The sequence below is a fragment of the Neomonachus schauinslandi genome, chromosome 3, assembly GCF_002201575.2.
Source record: "Neomonachus schauinslandi chromosome 3, ASM220157v2, whole genome shotgun sequence".
Lineage (NCBI taxonomy): Eukaryota > Metazoa > Chordata > Mammalia > Carnivora > Phocidae > Neomonachus > Neomonachus schauinslandi.
The window spans coordinates 121,860,969-121,881,187 of NC_058405.1; the positions used below are offsets into that span (position 1 = coordinate 121,860,969).

At 43.9% G+C, this 20,219-nt stretch overlaps 1 protein-coding gene across 1 annotated transcript in view; it reads left to right on the forward strand.

The window, feature by feature from the left end:
• The window catches only part of TANC1 (tetratricopeptide repeat, ankyrin repeat and coiled-coil containing 1), a 153,271-nt gene that overhangs the window by 68,824 nt on the left and 64,228 nt on the right, over window positions 1–20,219 (forward strand). Inside the window, exons 4-5 of the mRNA XM_021703271.2 lie at window positions 9,618–9,748; window positions 10,798–10,984. Coding sequence (XP_021558946.2) covers window positions 9,618–9,748; window positions 10,798–10,984 — 318 coding nt within the window. The remainder of the gene's footprint in view (window positions 1–9,617; window positions 9,749–10,797; window positions 10,985–20,219) is intronic.

Sequence of the window (20,219 nt, forward strand, 5' to 3'; positions counted from 1 at the left end):
GGGCTCTGAATACAGACCAGAAGTGGCATTGTCTGTGTCCACGGGGACTGAAATTACGACCCACCGGGGCTCTGAATACAGACCAGAAGTTTCTGGAAGTTTGGCCTAGAATTAAGAAATAGGGTGCGTTTTCCCTTTAAGTGTTCAGGAAAAGGGGAAGAGGTATGGTTCATGTTCGTAAGCATATGGTCTCGTGTGGATAGCCGTGATGGTGGTGGAAGCCCCGGCAGTTATCTGCTGGTTCATGAGAAAGTGGTTGCTTAACACAGTTCAGCTGGACAATTAGTAAAGGATGGTGTGTTTTGTAATCCCCAGGGAATCTTTTACGTTTCAGTAGGGTTCATTAAATCTGCCGTATTAAAGTGTAAATTTTATGTCCAGGTCAGTGAACCTAAAGGAGAGGCTGAAGCAAACTACAACTAATTGAGTTTGGGTATTAACCCAAGCATTCACTAATGTATGGTAGACAAACCCTACTGTCTAGGGTTGAATATCAAGCATCATCACTTAAGTTTTAACTCTTAAAATTTTGTCTTAGCTTTTCATATTTCCTTTGGGCATTTTCTTTTTAATCTTTAAGATGTTTTTCTGGATGCTGTCAATGACAGCATTTCCGTATTTACCGGCCTAACAAACTATTGGAAACAGCTCTTTGTGAAATGCTTTCAAAATTTCCCATAGGCTCATGAAATATCAAGTTACTCCTAAATGTTTGAAATACCCTTCCCAGGCTAAGCTGCTTCGTTTTATGGTTTAGCTCCATAAATTCTTGATTCTTAGCTATTTCAAATTTAAATCAAAGCAAAGCAAAACCAATGAGCACTTTGAATTTGTTCATTAATTTATAAGTAATTGTATTTATGCAAATTTGCATATTTTAGCCATCTGGAAAGTGGTTTGTATGATATGGGCAGATGAATATTTTTATTATATGCGAAGAATCAATCTGTTAAAGTTTACATTCACCTGGAAACCTCTTTAGAGAAATATATTCTACTTTATTCAGTATTCTAAAATATTTTGGAAAAACAGCATTTTCTACTCTGGGGAAAAAAGAGTGACTTAATGAGCTCCTCAAACAAAATACAATCCCCCTTTTTCTATCAAATAGTTCCAATAACCTGTGTGTCATACAGAACATGTTCTTCACAAATGAGCTTCCTATTGCTAAACCAACGTATTATTTAGGGGGAGAATGTCATTTACCCACAAGACAATACCTCTGCCTTAAGGGAAAATTTTATTTTTATTTATTTATTTTTTAATTTTTATTTTTTAAAGATTTTATTTATTTATTTGACAGAGAGATAGCGAGAGCAGGAACACCAGCAGGGGGAGTGGGAGAGGGAGAAGCAGGCTTCCCGCCAAGCAGGGAGCTCGATGTGGGGCTCGATCCCAGGACCCTAGGGATCATGACCTGAGCCGAAGGCAGATGCATAACGACTGAGCCACCCAGCGCCCCTCAAGGGAAAATTTTAAAAAACAACAGATAAATTAGGATTATTCAATTACTGTAGGATCACAGCTATATTTCTTTGAATTAGGGGCAACCATAATCCATTTAGGTTTGCTTCCATCTGTCATTAGCTACTTGAGCAAGCTTTGATGGGGAGGGGTGAGAAAGTTTTAGTCTAATGAGTCATTGCTTGGTGAAGATCAGTCTCAAAATATGATGAAACTTTTCTTCTGGCAATCTAGTTAGCAAGTAAAACTAACACATATGAAGCAATAATTACATGCAAAGCTATCTTGGGAGGAGTGTCTTTTTTTTAAGATATGTTTAAATAAATACACCTTATGTTTTTGATTATAATTTCAGACATCCAGCTTCTTAGAATGGTGATATGCCATTTGACTAATAGTTGATTAAGTTTTTAGTTAGATGAAAGTTCAGAAAGGGGATGTGCTTGGTATGTGTACCATGGAAGAGAGACCAGAGGTAGGGTATCCGTTCATTCTGCATTTCCTTAAGTAAATATTAATTCTGATGCTATGAAAAGCACTATTTTGGATGCTATTTGAGATGGGTTATCAAGCATAGGTTCTTTCTTCATGGAACCTTAGAGTCTCATTGGGGATTAAAGACCTGTATATGCAGAGTGACTGTAATGCAAGGGGGGAGTAGTGTTGACTAATCCAAGCTGGGTGCCCATGGAGGAGCTGAGTTGGAAGGATTTGATTACCTTAAGATTTACCTGACAATGAAGTATAGGATGCAGTGGGAGCAGGAAAGAGACTAGGGTCAGGGAGATGGTTAGGAAGAGGTTTCAGCAGTGAGATAAGACAGAGTAAGGTCTCAAATTAGAACAGGATCAGGAAGGAAGAGGTGAGGAATAGGAAGATTCTTGAGAAATTGCATGGACCTAGAAGCCAGAAGAGACAAAGATGATGACTTCAAGGCTTTGAGACGACATTCAAGGGGCACTAAGAGAGAGGGAACCATCTGTTTTGGTTTGAGTTCAGTTTCAGGCACGTTGAGTTTGAGATGCTGATGGAACATCTAGGCAGAAGTGCCCACTGAACAGGTAGAAAATCAGACTGGGTCTCAAGAGTTCTGGGTATGAACTTTTGTTTAGAGGGAATGTGATGAAATGAGAGGTGTGTCAGACTAGGGAAAGGGTCACTGGGAGAAGAGGACGGAGAAAGGATAGAAGAACCCACAAGACCATACAGCAATCCTGGAAACTATGGATTTCCTCTCTGAGTGCCTGATGTGATAGGTGCCACTTTCCTCCTTGTAGGACGGAGGATTAGCAAGGTCAAAATTACAGGAAAATCAAATGAGGAGATGGCCTTTTAAAAAGACAACATTACCGTGCCTACCAGGGCAGTTTCACGAGGCTAGTGAAGGTGAATGAATTTAAGTTGTAGGTAGGCGAAAGGGAAATGGAATTGGTGGGGATAGACCATTGCCTTTTTGCCACAAGGCTTTGAGCAGGTAAGGGGAGATGAGAGATCAGTTAATAGATTGAGAGGTGTATACAGCAATGGCTTTTTATTGATTTTAAAGAAAAGGGAGAATTTAGCACAATTGAAGACTTAAAGCAGAGGTTCTCAAAAGCATAGGCTGTAGGGCGCCTGGGTGGCTCAGTTGGTTAAGCAACTGCTTTTGGCTCAGGTCATGATCCCGGAGTTCCGAGATCGAGCCCCTGGGCTCCCTGCTCAGCAGGGAGTCTGCTTTTCCCTCTGACCCTACCCGCTTTTGGGCTCTCGCTCTCTCTCTCAAATAAATAAATAATCTTAAAAAAAAAAAGGTATAGGCTGTAGACTTCTGGCATTCCCAAGACCCTCACTGAGGATCTGTGAGGTCAAAACGCTTTTTGTAATGATTATTAGGAAGATATTTCCATATCTCTTGCATTGACATTTGCACTGATGGTGCAGTTGTTGGTAAGACTGAGGCCTTAGTGCACATTGAGGTGGGGGTACCTGCTGTGGTAGAGCTAGGCATAGGATTTTGCACCACCATGCACTAGCATTAAAAATAATAACTCACTGAGTAACGTCCCTGACAAAGTACTGAAAATAAGGTTATTAAATCTTGACCCTAGACTGATCTTTTAAATAGTCTGTGTGGTGAAAGGGGAAGTCTCCATAAAGCACTTCTACTGCATGCTGAAGTGTAATGGTGGTCTCAAAGAAAACTCCTTGTGTGATTGTTTTAATTGCAAGCTGACCTAGCCAATTTTTTAATGGAACACCATTTTTACTTGAAAGAATGACTGGCAAACCATGGTTATTCAGAATTGGGTATTTGACACACATTTTCTCAAAAAGGAACAAAATGAGTGTGTCATTTCAATTAAAACAAACTGACAGGGATTCCTTGCTAATGATAAAATTTGACCAAGTGAAAACTTAGGTTTTTGGGAATTTGTATCTGTTACCTTGAGCTTGCTGGCTTCTCAGGACTTTTCATTTGAGATGTGGTGATATTAATGTGATATTTTGGTATTATATAATAAAATGTGTCAGCACTTGCAAGATCTGCAAAACCAATATTTTCCAAATTACTCAGTGCATGATGTTAAAAAATCATGGGTAAAAATTCATTTGACGCTTGTAACAGACTATTGACTTTTTATTGTAACAGAGTACAAAAAGTGTATTCATACAGATTCAAAGTCAAGAGTAGAGCTAACCTTTAAGAAATTGCTACTTGTCAAATTTTGGTGCGGTATCAAAGAAGAGAATCTGTATTTGAGAAGGCTCCTCCCTTTCCCATCTGCATATGTCTTTGAGACCACACAGTTCTTCACATGCTTTAACCAAAAGAAGATATCACAACAGATTGAATGCAGAAGCAGACATGAAAAATCTAGCTGTCTTCTATTTAAATCAGACATTAAAAAGAATTTGCAGAAGTATAAAACAATGCTATTCTTAACTTTTTAAATTGAAAATATTTTGGGGGCCCCTGGCTGGCTGGGTCGGTAGAGCATGTAACTGTTGATCTCAGGGTTATAAATAAGTTCAAGCCCTATGTTGGGTGTAAAGATTACTTACAAATTAAATCTTTGAAAAAATTTTTTGTTAAAAATGTTTAACATGTAGGTTTTATGAACTTAAAATGAAGTAATAGAGATTTTTTAAATTCTTTTTTTTTTTTTAAGATTTTATTTATTTATTTGAGAGACAGAATGAGAGAGAGAGCACATGAGAGGGGGGAGGGTCAGAGGGAGAAGCAGACTCCCTGCTGAGCAGGGAGCCCGATGTGGGACTCGATCCTGGGACTCCAGGATCATGACCTGAGCCGAAGGCAGTCGCTCAACCAACTGAGCCACCCAGGCGCCCGAGATTTTAAAAATTCTTAGTTTTAATTTCTAGTATGATAAATATCAATAGCCCACATATACCAAAGCTCTTTGGAGTTCTCAATTTTTAAGAGTAAACCTGAGACAAAAAGTTTGAGAACCACTGGCTGTGAGGAGGGAAAGGAAGACAGGGAGAAAAAAAAAAAAGAGATGAGAAAATTGGTCCAGAGTCTGATAGTTATCTAGACTTGAGGGGATGAGGACTTGATAAGTGGCAGTATGACTGGAAAGAAAGAGGCTAATTCAGGAGACATTTTGAAAGAGGAAATAGTAAGGTTGATACAGTTTCAATATAGGGTGAATGGGATGGAGAGCTTAAAGATAACTTGTGTGATAAGTACGTTTTTGTATTAAGTAAGGACTAGAAGTCAATTAATGGCAGTCAGCTCAGGTTCATGGGTAGATGCTCCTCTATAAATACTATTTTTGGAGAATCAAGGAGGGAAGGTGCCTTAGGAGAAGGAGCAGTCAGGAAGAAATAGGAAAATGGCTTGTGAACAGAAGTCAGGGAGGGCAAGAAGTTTAGCAAGAAGCAGGTCATGGACATTTAGAAGCAGAGGAAAGGATTAACATCCATCAAGGCTGTGTCTCATTTAACGGACTCAATTCAGAAGTACTATTTTGGAAACTGTTATTAAGTAAATTGCTCAAGATCACATGGTAGTAAATGGCTGAACATTGCCAACAGTGTCCAAGCTCCTAGAGTTTGAGGAGGATGAGAGCAGAGAAAGGGCTTCTCTTGATAGAATGATCTTTGGTCATCCCCAGGGACCTCCACAGTTCTAACAGAGTCGGACTTTAAGAAGAGAGAATGATGAGATGAGAAATGAAAGCAGTAAGTGTGCGGGGCGCCTGGGTGGCTCAGTCGTTAAGCGTCTGCCTTCAGCTCAGGTCATGATCACAGGGTCCTGGGATTGAGCCCCACATCAGGCTCCCCGCTCGGCAGGAAGCCTGCTTCTCCCTTTCCCTGCTTGTGTTCCCTCTCTCGCTGTGTCTCTCTCTGTCAAATAAATAAAATCTTAAAAAAAAAAAAAAAAGGCAGTAAGTGTGGGCCAAGTGGGAACAGTTCGATAATTAGAAAAAGGAGGAAATTTATTGTCTTGAAGGAATAATGAGTTCAAAAAAAGTTACTTAAGGCAGAAAAGTCATAAACAAAAAACTATTTTTTGTTAGGTAAGAGAAATATAAACACATTGAATATAGACAGGAATCTGTGAAACCAGAAAATGAAATAATAGTGAGAAAGTGGGCTCTTGGTGTTAGAGTTGGTATAAATAATGACCAACTTTGATATAGCATCTTATCTTAAAGATGCTTGGTGTACAAGGTATTTTCTCACCTTTTTTTTTTTTTTTTTTCTCACAACCTTTAAGAAGTGGTTATGGCCACTCCCTCATGAGGAAATTGAAGGTTAAAGAGGTTCACACTGAGTGGTCCAGAAGAGCTTTGATAGAGAGAAGTCCTTTCTTCTGAGACTGTAGGGAAGGATGGGGGGGATGGTTATAAGGGGCACAAATGGATTTGACTTTATGATGGCAGTAATTGAGGAGCTGGTCAGTTTATGGACTGTACCTGAGGGTTGGTGCTGCAAGTCCGAGTGTGATTAGTTAGAAAGAGACAGGAAATGACCCAAGAAATTCCATTTGCTTTTCTCCACTTGATTATTCCATTATGGTGTGATATTGAGGATTCCATGAAAACATTACTGGGAAGGATTATCACTCTCCACTTGTCTAATGGATTCCCAGGAAGTTATTCTTTCAGCTCCAAATACAGCCATCATAAATTCTTTGGATATTTAAATTCAGGAGATGTAAAGTGTTGCTAAGAGATGATGTCTTTCTCTCCAGTTCTTATCCTGCTGGTTTTGGGTAAGGTACACTTTTTATTGATGAGTGATTTAATATTAACTACACGAATGAAAATACTTTCCATTTAGAGTATCCCACTGGATTTTGGTTTAGGGGGTCATTTTGCAGTAAGAATGAGCTCTAAGAAAATCTTATCTGACTGTTCAAATCTCAGTATTTGGTGATCGACTGTGGAAGTAGAAATGCATTTTAATTTCACAGTCCAGTGTATCAGTGTGAGTTTGTAGGCAACTCATCTCTCCCAAAATGGCACTGTCACTCTTCACCCAGGGGTCCTTCTGCCAGAATGAAAAGTTCAGAGAGAGAAAGCTGTGTACGTTAGGCAGGGGGAAATGTGGACAGCTTGACGTGGATTAAGGGATTCAAACTGAAGGGGGCTTCTGAGGGGAAGGTCACTGGAATGACATTTGAGAAAAGAGAATAATGTGAAAAGACAGTTGGGAAGCTTTTGGACAAAATGAAATTGCAGTGACTTACTGGTTGCTAAACCTGAAATAAAGAACGTCTGTTCAAGCATTCGGAACCCAGGTAGGGTTTTGGAACTTTGGTGGCATCCAAGTACAGACTGAATGGTTAAGAGAACAAGTTGATCATGAGCTTGGGGGAGTGTCCTGTCAATTCAGACATTAAACCTGGGAATTGCCACAGCTCCCAACTCGTCTGAAGGGGGGAGGTTTGAATGAGGAGTCAGCTGTCTTTGCATAAATATATATGTTTTAATGAAAACCTTGGCAATTTGGGGTGTCTGCGGACACAATGTGGAGGTAGCAGTGACTCCTAAGGGGGCACCCCATTCCCCAGGGACCTATGTGGGATGCAGGGTCTCAGAGTGAGCCCCATGTGAACAACGGGCTGTGGCCTCATTTGTTGTCACGGTAAATTCTGTGGCAGCCAAGCTCTGGGTGTCTCCACAGCTGCTGCCAACTGGGAGTGTTTCTGGCGCTTTCCCTGGAGTTTCAGGTTGAACCAGGAGCTAGACATTCAGGGGCACATTCACGGTTGGGGAGCAGTATAGAGATTGTGTCGAAAGGAAAGGGAGGTGTGGAGTAGAGAAACTACTGAGTTTCGCCCCCTTACCCGCTTCTTCCTCTTGCCATCTGCATCCTGTTGGCTCCCTCTGGTCCAGCTGCCCCCTGAGATAAAAGAGCTGCCCTGCCTGAGCCTTGGGGCGAGGGAGGGTGGGACTGATCCTGTTCTGAAGTGGTTCAGCCCTTGGGTGTGCCTGGGTTTTGCTGATTTGGTTTGGTTCCTGCCTGCTTTTCCCAATGCCCAAGTACTTTGGGAATGAAAATATGGTGGAACTCTCTGGTGGGAAGGGACCTTTTGTAGAGTGGCCTTCTGGGTGTGGTTGACCTGCCCCGGGGTGCTCTCTTACCCCTTTGGCTTAGAGCCACTGCCCCTTCCTGGTACGAGTTTAACACAGATGATCCAGAAACATGTGGGCTCTCTTAACCCAGAACAATCAAGCCTTGGTTATTTTACCCCTGCAGTTTTGTTGAGCAACTAAAAAAAAAAAAATCCAAGCTGGCAAACCACAGTTCTTAGTGCAAACATTGGGAGCTTTTGAGAGTAAGCAAGGGGCGGGATGCTTTTCCTTCCTTGAGGATACAGCCAGCCTGGTTTCCCGTGTAGCTGCTATCCTGGGAGCATGACTGAGCAAAACTGGTATGTGAGTGAGGATAATACAAATGGTCTTCTCAGCTCTACTGGTTTTGATTTTGCGGTTCCTTACAAAAGGCAACGTTAGCATTGAACTTTGGTGGTGGTACTGTAGCTCAAAGGTAACACTGCTATTTTGTTCTTTCCTCATGTTGTATTTCTAAGACTTATTATCTGCAGATTTCCACATCTAGGAAAAACTGGTTCATCAATGTATGGGTCTCGTCTCTAGACGATTAACAAAAAAGAACAAAACATTAAGATGAGTGAGTATATTACAGGTTGCATATTGTTCTTAAGTTCAAACTTCTGTAAGCAGGGTATGCTTTATACGTTATTTCATTCCCTGATGGATGCTGATTTAAAAATACATGAGAGGTGTTAGAATGATGTATCATTTCATCGGCCTTCATTAAGTTCCCTTAGGCTTTTGGATACAAGGTTAACCTATAGCTCAACATTTAAACCCAACAACAGAATTCTTTTAAGTGCAAAAAGCAAGATGAGCAGCTTCTTAGGGGAGGCCAGAGAAGGAAAAGGTTGCAAGCATGCGCTGTGACCTTCAGGTTAACCATGCATCCAGCGTTACCGTGGAGTATTCAGAGAATACACCCTGATTTCTCTCCATCTCCGCATGAACAGCAGAGTGTATCACTGGGCTTTGTCTCTTGGGACACATTTCGCTGGGATTTAAAATCTTTGTTTCAGAGTGGATTCCTGACGATTGACCCTTGAGTTGGAGTCCTGGTTTGGACTTGGCTGTGGCTGTGGAAACCCGCCAAAGTAGTCCTGCCCATGTTTTGGTTAATGAGAGCTTGGATTTCAGTTTTACCCCAACATTTAAGTAGCTTGGGGCTCTGCCAGCATGCCACTAGGGTTTAACTTTATCTCCGCCTCCTGTGGGCATTGGCCACCCTGTCCTCTTGGAGAGTTAAGATGAAAGGCAGGCCTCTTTCTGCCTCTGGTGTCTGAGGTGTACCCATTTTTCACATGCTGTGGAAATAGAAATTGCTATCGTATAATCACACTGTGTTCTGATTCAGGTCAAATATTTCACTCTTTGCACTTGGAGTTTCTCTTCCACTGTTTTCTTAACCTGTCACAGCCTCTTAATTAGAATGTATTGCTAGAGGACAGGCAGCATTGTCAAACTTTGTGCATTTTATGAAAATACACAAAAGCACCAGACAAGCAGCTGTAGCGCGAGCTCCTCCAGATGCAAAACTGAAATTCCCCAGAGGGGCATCTTCATTGTTTTCTTTCTTTGTTCCAGAAGCAAAGGCCGATAATGAACCGAGCTGTTCGCCGGCAGCTCAAGAACTGTTGACAAGGCTGGGATTTTTACTGGGAGAAGGGATCCCAAGTGCCACACACATAACCATTGAAGGAAACAATGAGACCATGGTAATGCCCAAGGAAGACACTGCATATCATACCTGCTCAGAGTATGCATGAAGGAAGGCATAACCTGTCTTCTCCCCGTCCCTGCGTGGGGGAGTCATTGTTCAGTCAAAGGAGTCTGGGCTGTTGTGTATTGAAATTTACTTCAACAGTTTGTGATTTCTGCAGTGGGGAGGTGGGGCGAGGCGGAAGGGTGCGGAACTCAAGAAAATATTCATGTTAACCTTCAAGTCACCACCCAGGGAAGAGTAGCTGAATGACTTTAAGTGGCTGAAAGAATCCCATATTAAGGATACTCCTTTTATCTTTGTAACACCAATTCTTCTCAGCTGGCTGCTTTGGGATGTGCTTTCCTGTGCGTTTTTTTAGGGTTGAGATTTTGGAGGGTCAGTGGGATGAGGAAAAGATTTGTAGGAGATGAGGCAGAGACAAAATAAGATGCGAGCAAATGGTTTGTGCATGGGAGAGCGTTCCGCATTCTAGGGACCCAGCAGCCTGCTGCTTCAGGATGGAGATGGGTAACGTGTGCATGGCAGTGAGGGGCCAGAGCTCCCGCCCCTCTGCGGAGGGCCTCTGCGAGGGTGTCACGCACTGATTGAGATGGCGGTGGCCACCAGCCCCCTGGCTCTGCGAGCAGAGCCCATAAATCTTCAGGAATTGAATCAGGCTGCAATGCTCGTGAAACATTACAAAAACAGAGTTCCCAGGTTTTCCGTACAGAGGTCAAAGAACCCATTTGTCTTCTGCAGACTTTAAATGAAAGGAAGTCTGCCTGTTTGCTATTTCTATTTTACGAATGTGCGTTCCCACTAAATTATTTCTAAGACTGCCCTTTTAATAAATAAAAAAAAATCAGGGGAAAGGGACAGAAGAGCGATTTCTCTTTTAAAATTTGGAAGGCCGCATATATATGTATGAAGCCGTCTCACTTTAAAAAAAACTGTTTTCCATGTTCCTGTTTTTAGTTTATTGCTTTAGCGTCAGAAACAAAAGACTGTGTAGAAGCGTCCTGTGTGAAGCCGCGCTAACTCCTCCTTCCGTTCGTCTTGCAGTGCACAGCTCTGAGCCAAGGCATCAGTCCTTGCTCCACACTAACAAGCAGCACCGCATCTCCTAGCACCGATAGCCCCTGCTCAACCTTGAATAGCTGTGTCAGCAAGACGGCAGCCAACAAAAGTCCCTGTGAGACCATTAGCAGCCCTAGTTCCACCCTGGAAAGCAAGGACAGTGGAATTATAGGTAAGAAGCACACGGCTCGGTAATGGGACGGCTCGATGCACGTCGGCCAGAGCGTTCACCAGGCACTTCTTCAGAAGATTTTAGTGTGGTCTGTGAAGTTGGTCGGCCCGGGCCGCCCTGCTCTTTGCAGACTGCACAGGCCCCACGGATAGCCGAGAGGATGAAGCCTCCGCTCTTACGTTCCTTGGTGTTTATTTTTTATAACCCTGGGCTCATTGGGTGAAAAAATTTCCTGATCAGACCGGACCTGTGAAGTTACAAAATCCTACCTCCTCATCGATTAATTCCATTTGCTGGGCATCTGGTCCCACTAGGGCATAGAACCGGGCAATAAAATCCCTGCGTTTCGAGGCGTCTTCCCAGCCCAATCGCAAGGTCATTTATTTCTTCACTTATTTCCAGGTGTTTGTTCTTTAGTTTCTTTTCATGGGATCTGACCGCTGTTTTTGAGGCCAGAATTTTCTAAGGATGTCCACCCTGTGCCCCCACACACCCACACTCACACCAGTAGGTTTGGTTGTCCTGACCTGTGGATCAGGAGACACAGATTCTAGTCCCGACTCTTAGGGTGCTTAGCTAGGTCAACACATGCATAACATTTGAATTCTTTGCACACTTCTTTCGTTCTCTGTTAAAGTAAGGATTCTGATTCCTTCAGTAGATTCTGGCCTCGGGTACACATTAGAATCAACCAGGGAAAAGAGCCCTTACTTTTCACATCCTCTCCCAGACAGAGTGCCTTTCCGTTTCTGAAGGTGGGGTTGTGCACCTGTGTGTCTCAGGTGTCCAGCGTGGCACCTTTCAGATAACAGACGTGTGGGACTGCTGGGTGGATTGTACGGGGCCTCCTCTGCTCCTGGACTGCTGTGTAACATTGGTGCTCTACTGAACATTCAGCTGCTTCCCTTTTTCTGACTTACGCACATGTCTTTGCGGGATATTTTACGTTCTAGTAGGGCCTGAACCCCACTTATTTCCACATTAGTATGTAATCAAAGGGAATGACATTTGAGCTTATTTCCTTCATTCACCTGCTACTTCAAGTGTAATTTGCAAAACCAAGTTGCAGGTTCATGCACTTTATATTTTGGAGGTTGCCTCAGAAGATCTGTGAGATCACTGGGGCTGGGTGGTGGGCTCCCTGGTATAGGCCTCACTGTAGCTTTCTCAGGGGCCCTTCGCATAAGGACGGCCGCCTCTGCCCTCAGTTTTCACTTGGATCAGCCTCTCCGGTAGGTTTTTGTTTTGTTCAGTTTTGGTCATCTTATTGAGATGCAATCACATACTATAATATTCACTCATTTAAACCACCGAATTGTTTTCGGTCTGTTCAGAGTTGTGCAGCCATCACCACAATCCGATTTCAGAACCTTTCACCCCCAAAAGAACCCCGTAGCCATTAGAAGTCACATTCTGTTCCCCCTACACCCCCAGCCTTGCTCATTCGGTAGTCTACCATCTGTCTCCGTAGATATTAGCTGGTTCTGGACCTTGCATTAAAGTGGTGGCTTGAGGTTTTCGTAGCAGATTTACAATGCTTTCACTTATTCTGCTGATTTCCTCTTCCCACCTCACTCTGCTTCTCCACCTGCCGTTTAGTCCAGATAATTTTTCCCGGTGTTACTTCTGTCCTCACGCCTTCTCTGAGCTGTCCTCCACTGCCGGGTCTGTGGGGTTCTGCGACAGCCAGGCGACTCCCCTGACGGCATTTACTCTTCTGAAATGTCCTCTCCTCCTGCCTTCAAGGAGTTCAGTGCTGCACGGTTTTTTGGACAGCCTTTTCTCTCTTCATTATATGATCTGGCATCGGCATTGCATGCCTCTGATTATGACCAAGCCAGTGTCTTGTTGTGACAGAACCTTTTTCAGTGACCAAAGAGGACCCTCATACATTCATTCTCTCCCCCCGCCTCCCCACTTTCTCTCTCTTATTGAGATACAGTGCTGCAATTTTAAAAGTATTCTAAAGAGGGGAAAGAAAAGTTGCCGGTTTGGTTTTCTGTCTTGTCAAAGGAAAGATTGAGCTGCAGGGATACCAAGGCTTTTAATGAGAACTTGGTTGAATACATCCATCCAATCCCAGACCGCTTAGTCCCTCTATTTACATGCTCTCTGTAGCACCTCAATGTTTTCCTTCAATTTACTTGACCTTGTTTTATTATTTTTGTCTCCATACGGGGGGGGGGGGGGCTCTCATTTATATTATTCTGGCTGTCTGCTGGGCTCCTGGCGTGGTGTTGGGAATGAAAAATTAAGGAAAAAAGAATTGTTGCCACCGTCACGTCGCATCGGAGGACGGAATGTTTAGCTGGTTTCTAAAGAAGATATGCAAGATTCCCATTCCAAGTTGACATTGTCACGTCTGTTAATGTCAGCTGTATTGTAAGCTGTGTCTTGTTCAAGTTAAATGACATGTTTCATGTCATTGAGGCTGTCCTTCATTCCTTGGCTTCAGAAAGACAAGTTCCCTTGGCTCAGCTTCACATAAAAACGGTGACAGTTGAGATGAAGTGGGAGTCGTGAGGAAATGAAGTCCCCCCAGCTTTGGAGATGGTGCTTCTCAGTGCCTTAGCTGGTCTCTGGCAGGGAGTAAGGACTGTAGGTGGCTGAGAAGCGAGCTCTGTGCTGGTGACAATGTTCCTCTGTTCGCTCTCCTTCCATGACGTGCAGAACTAGAACCTGTCGCCAAGGGACACATGGGGGGTGTGGTAGGGAGGGGAAGGAGGAAAGGCAGGTATTTCCTCTCTGGGCAGCTGGTAGCCACAGCTCTTTGAAGAGGCAGGAGTGGGGGGGCCGGGGAGGGAGAGCGCTTCCTCCTCAATCAATACGGGGTCCGTAGGTTTCACAGCCTCCTCACGGAGCGGGGATCTTGACTCAGTTGTGGTTCTGTGATTGCTGGGGGTAGGGTGTGTGCTTTCTCCACCTGAGGAACATGACTGTTTTTATAAGGTGTAGCCTGGGAACGGCAGCCTTTAGGCATCTTAAATATTTAACAGAATAAAATATTCAAGAACACAGTGATCTTAGTGGGCAAAGATAAAGGTGAAGATACCTTGGCTTCCTGCTTTGGAAGGCCTGGCAGCTGCTTGGTATAGGCCGGTTAGGATCCATATGCTAAATTCCACAGGCTCTGGGGAGAGGGGGAAGAAGTTTCCATTGAATTTTCCATTTCGAGTTGTTTCAGATGTGTCCACCCCTAGAGCTTGGGTTGGGGCGGCAAAGGTGTCAGGGGCGGGCTGGTGACAAATGCACACAGTTGGCGCGGTGTGACGAGCTTTGGGGGGGCTGCCGGCACCCACACGGGGCTCAGAGCTGCATGTACAGTATTAGTACTGTTTATTTAGGGCACCTGGGGGAAATTTCAAATAGTGTTAACCCATCCTTAGAAATTCCCAGCCCTCTTTTTTTTTTTTTTTTTTTTTTTTTTAAAGATTTTATTTATTTGACAGAGGGAGGCACAGCGAGAGAGGGAACACAAGCAGGGGGAGTGGGAGAGGGAGAAGCAGGCTTCCTGCAGAGCAGGGAGCCTGATGCGGGGCTTGATCCCAGGACCCTGAGATCATGACCTGAGCCAAAGGCAGACGCTTAACGACTGAGCCACCCAGGCACCCCCCTAGCCCTCGTCTTAATATGTAAGCTGATTTCCATCAGGGTGATTATATTTAATCTACATATTTTTGCCCAACAGATACCATGTAGGGAAGGTCGTATTCCCACATGGTCACATGGCCTTCTCGGGGCTGCCACGGACTACCCTTCCTGTGTTCTGTTTCTGCTGGTTTTGATGCATTGCAGCTGAAGAGGATTTTCCTTTGAGGAATGGCTGGCTTAGTGGGAGAAAGGACAGAATCATGACCATTTGAAGAATTTATTGGACCCCTTCCAGTCTCTTTGTGTAGAGGTCAGTCAGGGCTTTGCAGAACCTCCGTGCCCTCTGTTCCAACTTTACTGTGTTACACAGAGGGGAGTCCCACTTCATCCTATTTCAGGAGGTCCCAGTTCTTGAAATGTTCTTTAGGAGTATAATAATTCTGTCATGTACAAATACTGTCTCAGCTGGATGGGCGTAACTGAATTCCCTACAAATACATATATTTTGAAAGTAAAATTTTCTACTCTTGACATATTAAAATCATTGGCATTATTACCTAGAAATTAGTGTCTGATTTTTTAAATTTGCAGTGTGAAGACCTTCTAAATGTGGAACTATACCCAATCAGCATAAAGTAGCTTCTTAATAACTGGCTCTAAAAGGAAAGCTTTGCAAAGAAGTGGCTTTAATCGGTGTTTCCTCCATGCCTGAGAATACATTTTTTCTTAGTGACACTCCTTTGAATAAACTTGCTTCCAACTGTTAACAAATGGAAATTGTAAACTGTATTAATCTCAGCTTAGAAAAAAACCTAAGTAGGTGTACTCACTAGAATGTGTATGAAAGCCAATCTGATTATTTATTTACTTTAAAAAGATTTATTTATTTTAGAGATGGAGAGTATGTGAGTGGTGGGAGGGGCAGAGGGAGAGGCGGAGAGAGAATCCTCAAGCAGCCTCCCTGCTGAGCGTGGAGCCTGATGTCGGGCTTGATCCCAGGACCCCAATATCATGACCTGAGCTGAAACCAAGAGTTGGCTGCTTAACCAGCTGAGCCACCTGGGTGCTCCCCAGTCTGATTTTTTAAAAAGCATCACTGAAAGCAGTGGGTTTTAACAAGCACTTTTTGATTTAAACATACTGTGTAGTTTTTATCTGTGTCCATATCGTGGTCAGTATTGTGTGTGTATGTTTAAAAAAATGGATTATTGCTCTATTTAGGAAGAAAGGGAATGGATATTGGATGAGGAGAAACAAAACCCAGTCTTCCTATCAAGATTAAAAAAAAAAAAATCCTTCCTATGTATTAATAATAAATATGCCCAGGAGAAGGACTTACAAGGTAACAATTAGAAAAATTCTGGCTAAGAGGCCATTAAAAGTTAGTCACCTGTCCCTTCCAGGCCCTTCTCTACTATCTGCTTGTACCTGCTGGCATTTATAATCTCCAAATTACTTTTGTAGTATCCCAGATCTGTTTCTTTTTGAGAGCTGGTGTTAGGCCAGCCCCACGAAGGAGGAGGGGTATTCCGAGTGGATGGTGTCCACATCTCCCCCACTGGGCCTGTGTCGCACACAGAGCAGGTGTGTTGTTCACCTGCCCAGCTTCCCAGCGGGTGAGCCACCACATTCCACCAGGCCAGATAGCTTTCAGGAGATTAAGTGCTCAGAATATGAAAAGGGTAAAGAATTTTGGCTCTTTCTGTTGCCTTTCCCCTTTCTCTGGTGGGGAGGTAGGGTGTGGCTTGCGTTTGCTCTTTCTCCCTTTGAAGCTGGAAGGCAGGTATAAACTTAGGCAAGGGAATACCTTCACAGAAACATTTCTCCTGCAAAAGTGGCTTGCAGGAACTACTGGGTACTGGATTAGTATCCTGCTGGTGCTTATTAGAGTTTGATAATGTTTGCTTTTCTGGCCGGTTGCTTAGGATATTAAAACAAAGTTTATCGCGGGCTGACTTTTCCCGTGCCTCGACTTGACTCCCTCCTGGGCTTGTAAAATGAAATTGATTTCAGAGGTAGCTAGAGACCTTTTGTTCCTTTTATTTCCTGGACTTCGTATCCCAAGGGAGGTGATCAGATGTGGAGAGAGGCCTACAAAGAGGAATTAATTGTATTTTATTTTCATTTTTAACTTGTTGTAAATCCTGCCCTTTTGATTTTATGCTAATCCAGCTTTGTTGCCCCCTATATTGCCCTGCTTGCTGCTAAATTGAAATGCTTTGAAATTGATTTGGTAATAACTATTTAGAGTGTTTCAGATCTGTGTTAATATTCATTTTGCTACATTGCCTGCAATTTAAAAAATCATCCTTAATTATAGAAACTTTTTTTTTTTTTATCTCTTGGGTGAAGGAGGAAAATTTGCCTTTACATATATAATTTGGTAGTATACTTAATGTGGGAAAGAAATCCGTAGCGATGATTTGGCCTGCTGAATGCCTGCTCTACTTGTATTCATTCACGCTGTGGTTGGATTCTTCAGGCGGCTATTCTGTGGGTGTAGCAAGCATTTATCGGTACCTACTGTGTCCCAGGAGCAAGTCTGTTCAGTACTGGTACAGTAAAGTTCAGGTACAGTATGTTTCAAAACTTGTCCACCTGTGGAACCAAAGAGCAGTCGTCTGCCCTTGGAGACCTGGGCAAGTTGTCAGTTACTGAGAAGGGTTTAAAACATGGCCGTGATCGACACCTCTTGGTGGAAGATGCATGCTGTAGGTGCATAATAGTACCAGCCGCTGATAGTGCCTTGTGCTCTGTTCTGGAAGAGTCCACGACTCTGCGGAGTCACTGGACTACGTCTGAAGCTCCAGTGTCCATGCCTTCAGTATACAGGTTAGGCGAAGCTACTGAAACACGGAGTTGGGTGCTACAGCTAGGAGACTTCACGTTGTACAAATCCACGGGCTTTTCTCTGGAGGCTCCTACCTGCTGTGTCAGACTGTGTGTGTGGTCAGTGTGGCCTGTCTTCGCCTCCTCCAGTTCCCTGTCCCTGCTGACCCTTGAGGGGTTTCCACAGTCCAAGGGACTGGCAGGTGCTGCTATGCACCATGGCTTGGGTCCCTGGCCTTGCTGCTTGTTGCGTGTCGTAGCAAAGCGTGGCTTGCGCAATGCCAGGAGCACTGAGGTGGAGATGTGCTACGGAGATTTGTCTGCCACGAGCCTGAGCGTGGCGCCCCTGGGCAAGGCCAGAAGGAGAGCCGGGCTCTGCGGTGCTTGACACAGGCCTGCTTTGGTCTCCCAGGAGCTGTGGAAGAAGAAGCCAGAAAGTCCCCCGGAGTCTTCTCCTTGCTGGGCTTGGGGAGGTAAAAGCAGTCCCTCCAGGTCAGCCGCCTCTGTTCCCTGTGTGGTTTGTTAGCTTGCAGGGGGCGCGGAGGGAGAAGCCCAGTCTGGCCTTTCTGTCTGAAGGTTTCAGGCAGGCTGGTTTCATCTCTGTAATCCTTCCCTTCGTCACTTGGGGAAATCCCAAATATGTTGTGGCAGCCGGAACCGTGTGTAAGATGTTGGGGGCCAACAAGGGAAGAAGCGAATCTTGGCAGGCCAGGATGGGCAGGGTAATGGGCACGGTGCTTCCCGGGCTTTCTCTCTGCTCTTTACCCAGTCTCATTTAGACTCTGGTTTCTCCTTCCACAGGTGTTAGTGATCTTTATTCTATCGGGTCAAAGGCGGTGTCCACAGAAGCTGGGTTTTCTTTTTTCATCCCCTTCTCCCACTTTTCTAAGCAACCATTATGTCCTTTTCTTGTTTAATCTCTCCAGCGTTTTAACTTTTAAACTCTGTGTCAACCATTAAACTGAATATAGAAGTTAAAAAATGTTTGTTTTTTCAGTGCTACTTTATTTTCACTTGTGTGGGGAGGAAAACATTCTTGGGTACTCATGAGATACGAGGCACTTTACATACCTGCCCTTGTGTCTGATTTTCTCCACAACCCAGGGAAGGACAAAGGACTCTCTTCATAGAGCCCTGGCTTTGAAAACAGAGAATGAAGACCGGTCATTTGTGGAGTGCTTGGCGGGCGGGGGAGGGGGAGTCAATTTCTGGGTTTTTTAGAAAAGTCTCTTCAGAAATTTTTTTGTGTATTATAAATTAGGGTACTGCAGGTACATGACTTGTAAATGCATGTATTTGGGGTGCATGCTCAGATTTTTCTGATAGTGTGGTGTGATCAGAACAGTGCAGAGCACCACGGCAAGGCTTCAGGCCTTACGGAGCTTCACGCCCGTGGGGCTGGTGGGAGTATTCAGTGAGCTGAGAGATGACAAGGGCTTAGAACAGAGCCCCCACGTAGTAAGCACTAATGTATTTATGGTAGCCACTGCTGTGATTTCCTGCGGCTACTTGATACTTAATCCCTCCCCAGTGGATTTGAAATACTTACAAATAGACATTTAGCAAAATAAGATTTTTTTCTCCCCACGAAGGTATGACTTGAGAAAAGGGAGTAAGAGCAAGTGAACGAGGGGAGGGAAGTGGGGGGATGGGGAGAGGGAGGCCCAGGCTTCCAGTTAAGGAATGAGGAAGTCATGGAGATGAAAGGCACAGCATCGGGAATACAGTCAGTGGGCTTATAGTAGTGTATGCAGACGGACGGTGGCTGCACTTGCGGTGAGCACAGCATAATGTGCGGAGTTGTTGAATCGCTATGTCGTACGCCTCAAACTAATATAACATTCGTTTATACTTCAATAAAAAAAAAATACAAGAGAAAAGATGACGTCGGGAGTGAGTTTTGTTAGACATTTTCATTTTGCTTATCAGTGGGTAGGAAGTTTGACAATTCCTAGTAGCCAGTATAAAGAGAAACTCAGGGGTGCCTGGGTGGCTCAGTCAGTTACGCGTCTGCCTTCGGCTCAGGTCATGGTTCCAGGGTCCTGGGATCGAGCCCTGCATCAGGCTCCTTGCTCAGCAGGGAGTCTGCTTCTCCGTCTGCCTCTCCGCGCCCTTCCTCCCCGCCAGCTTGTGCTCTTTCACTCTCTTTCTCTCATTTTAAAGGGAAAAAAAAAAAAAAGAAAGAAAAACTCAAACACATTAAGTTGATGTTTGTAAGGTAAAGACAAAAACGTGCCCATTCCCAGTATTTGGCCTGCAGAGACATATTTTGTAGGTCCTCAAAGAGGGAGAAGCCAAAGTTTGAACCCAAGCCCTTTGCACTTTTTACCTCATGACTTTTCTCCATCTCAAAGGCAAATGACTTCTGTTCTACCTGTGTGGTATCCATTTGATGTCAGAGGCCCTTAGTCCCTAAACAATTCTGGACTAACACTGTACTCATTGTAATTTTCTTCTTAATGTTCCTTTAAATCTATAACTTGATTTAGATCCTACCAAACTACTTATTGGGCCCCAAACTTACACTGATTTTTTAAAATTCTATTTTAAGTATGCATTCAACATATGAAAGAACCTTCAGTGGACAAAGAATGGGGTGCAGCAAAGCTGGGAAGGAGAAGGAATACGGTTTTATTGCAGTACTTTATATAGCAAAACATTTAATGACTGAGTAGGTCTGTCTGTCTCTCCCACCTCCTAGTCAACCGGTAACTTCGTCCCGGCTACTGTGCACCCATGACTGGCTTCTCTCCACTAGCCCTTGCCTGAGGACTACTGTTTTTAACAAGTGAGACTTCATGAACTGCAAAATACT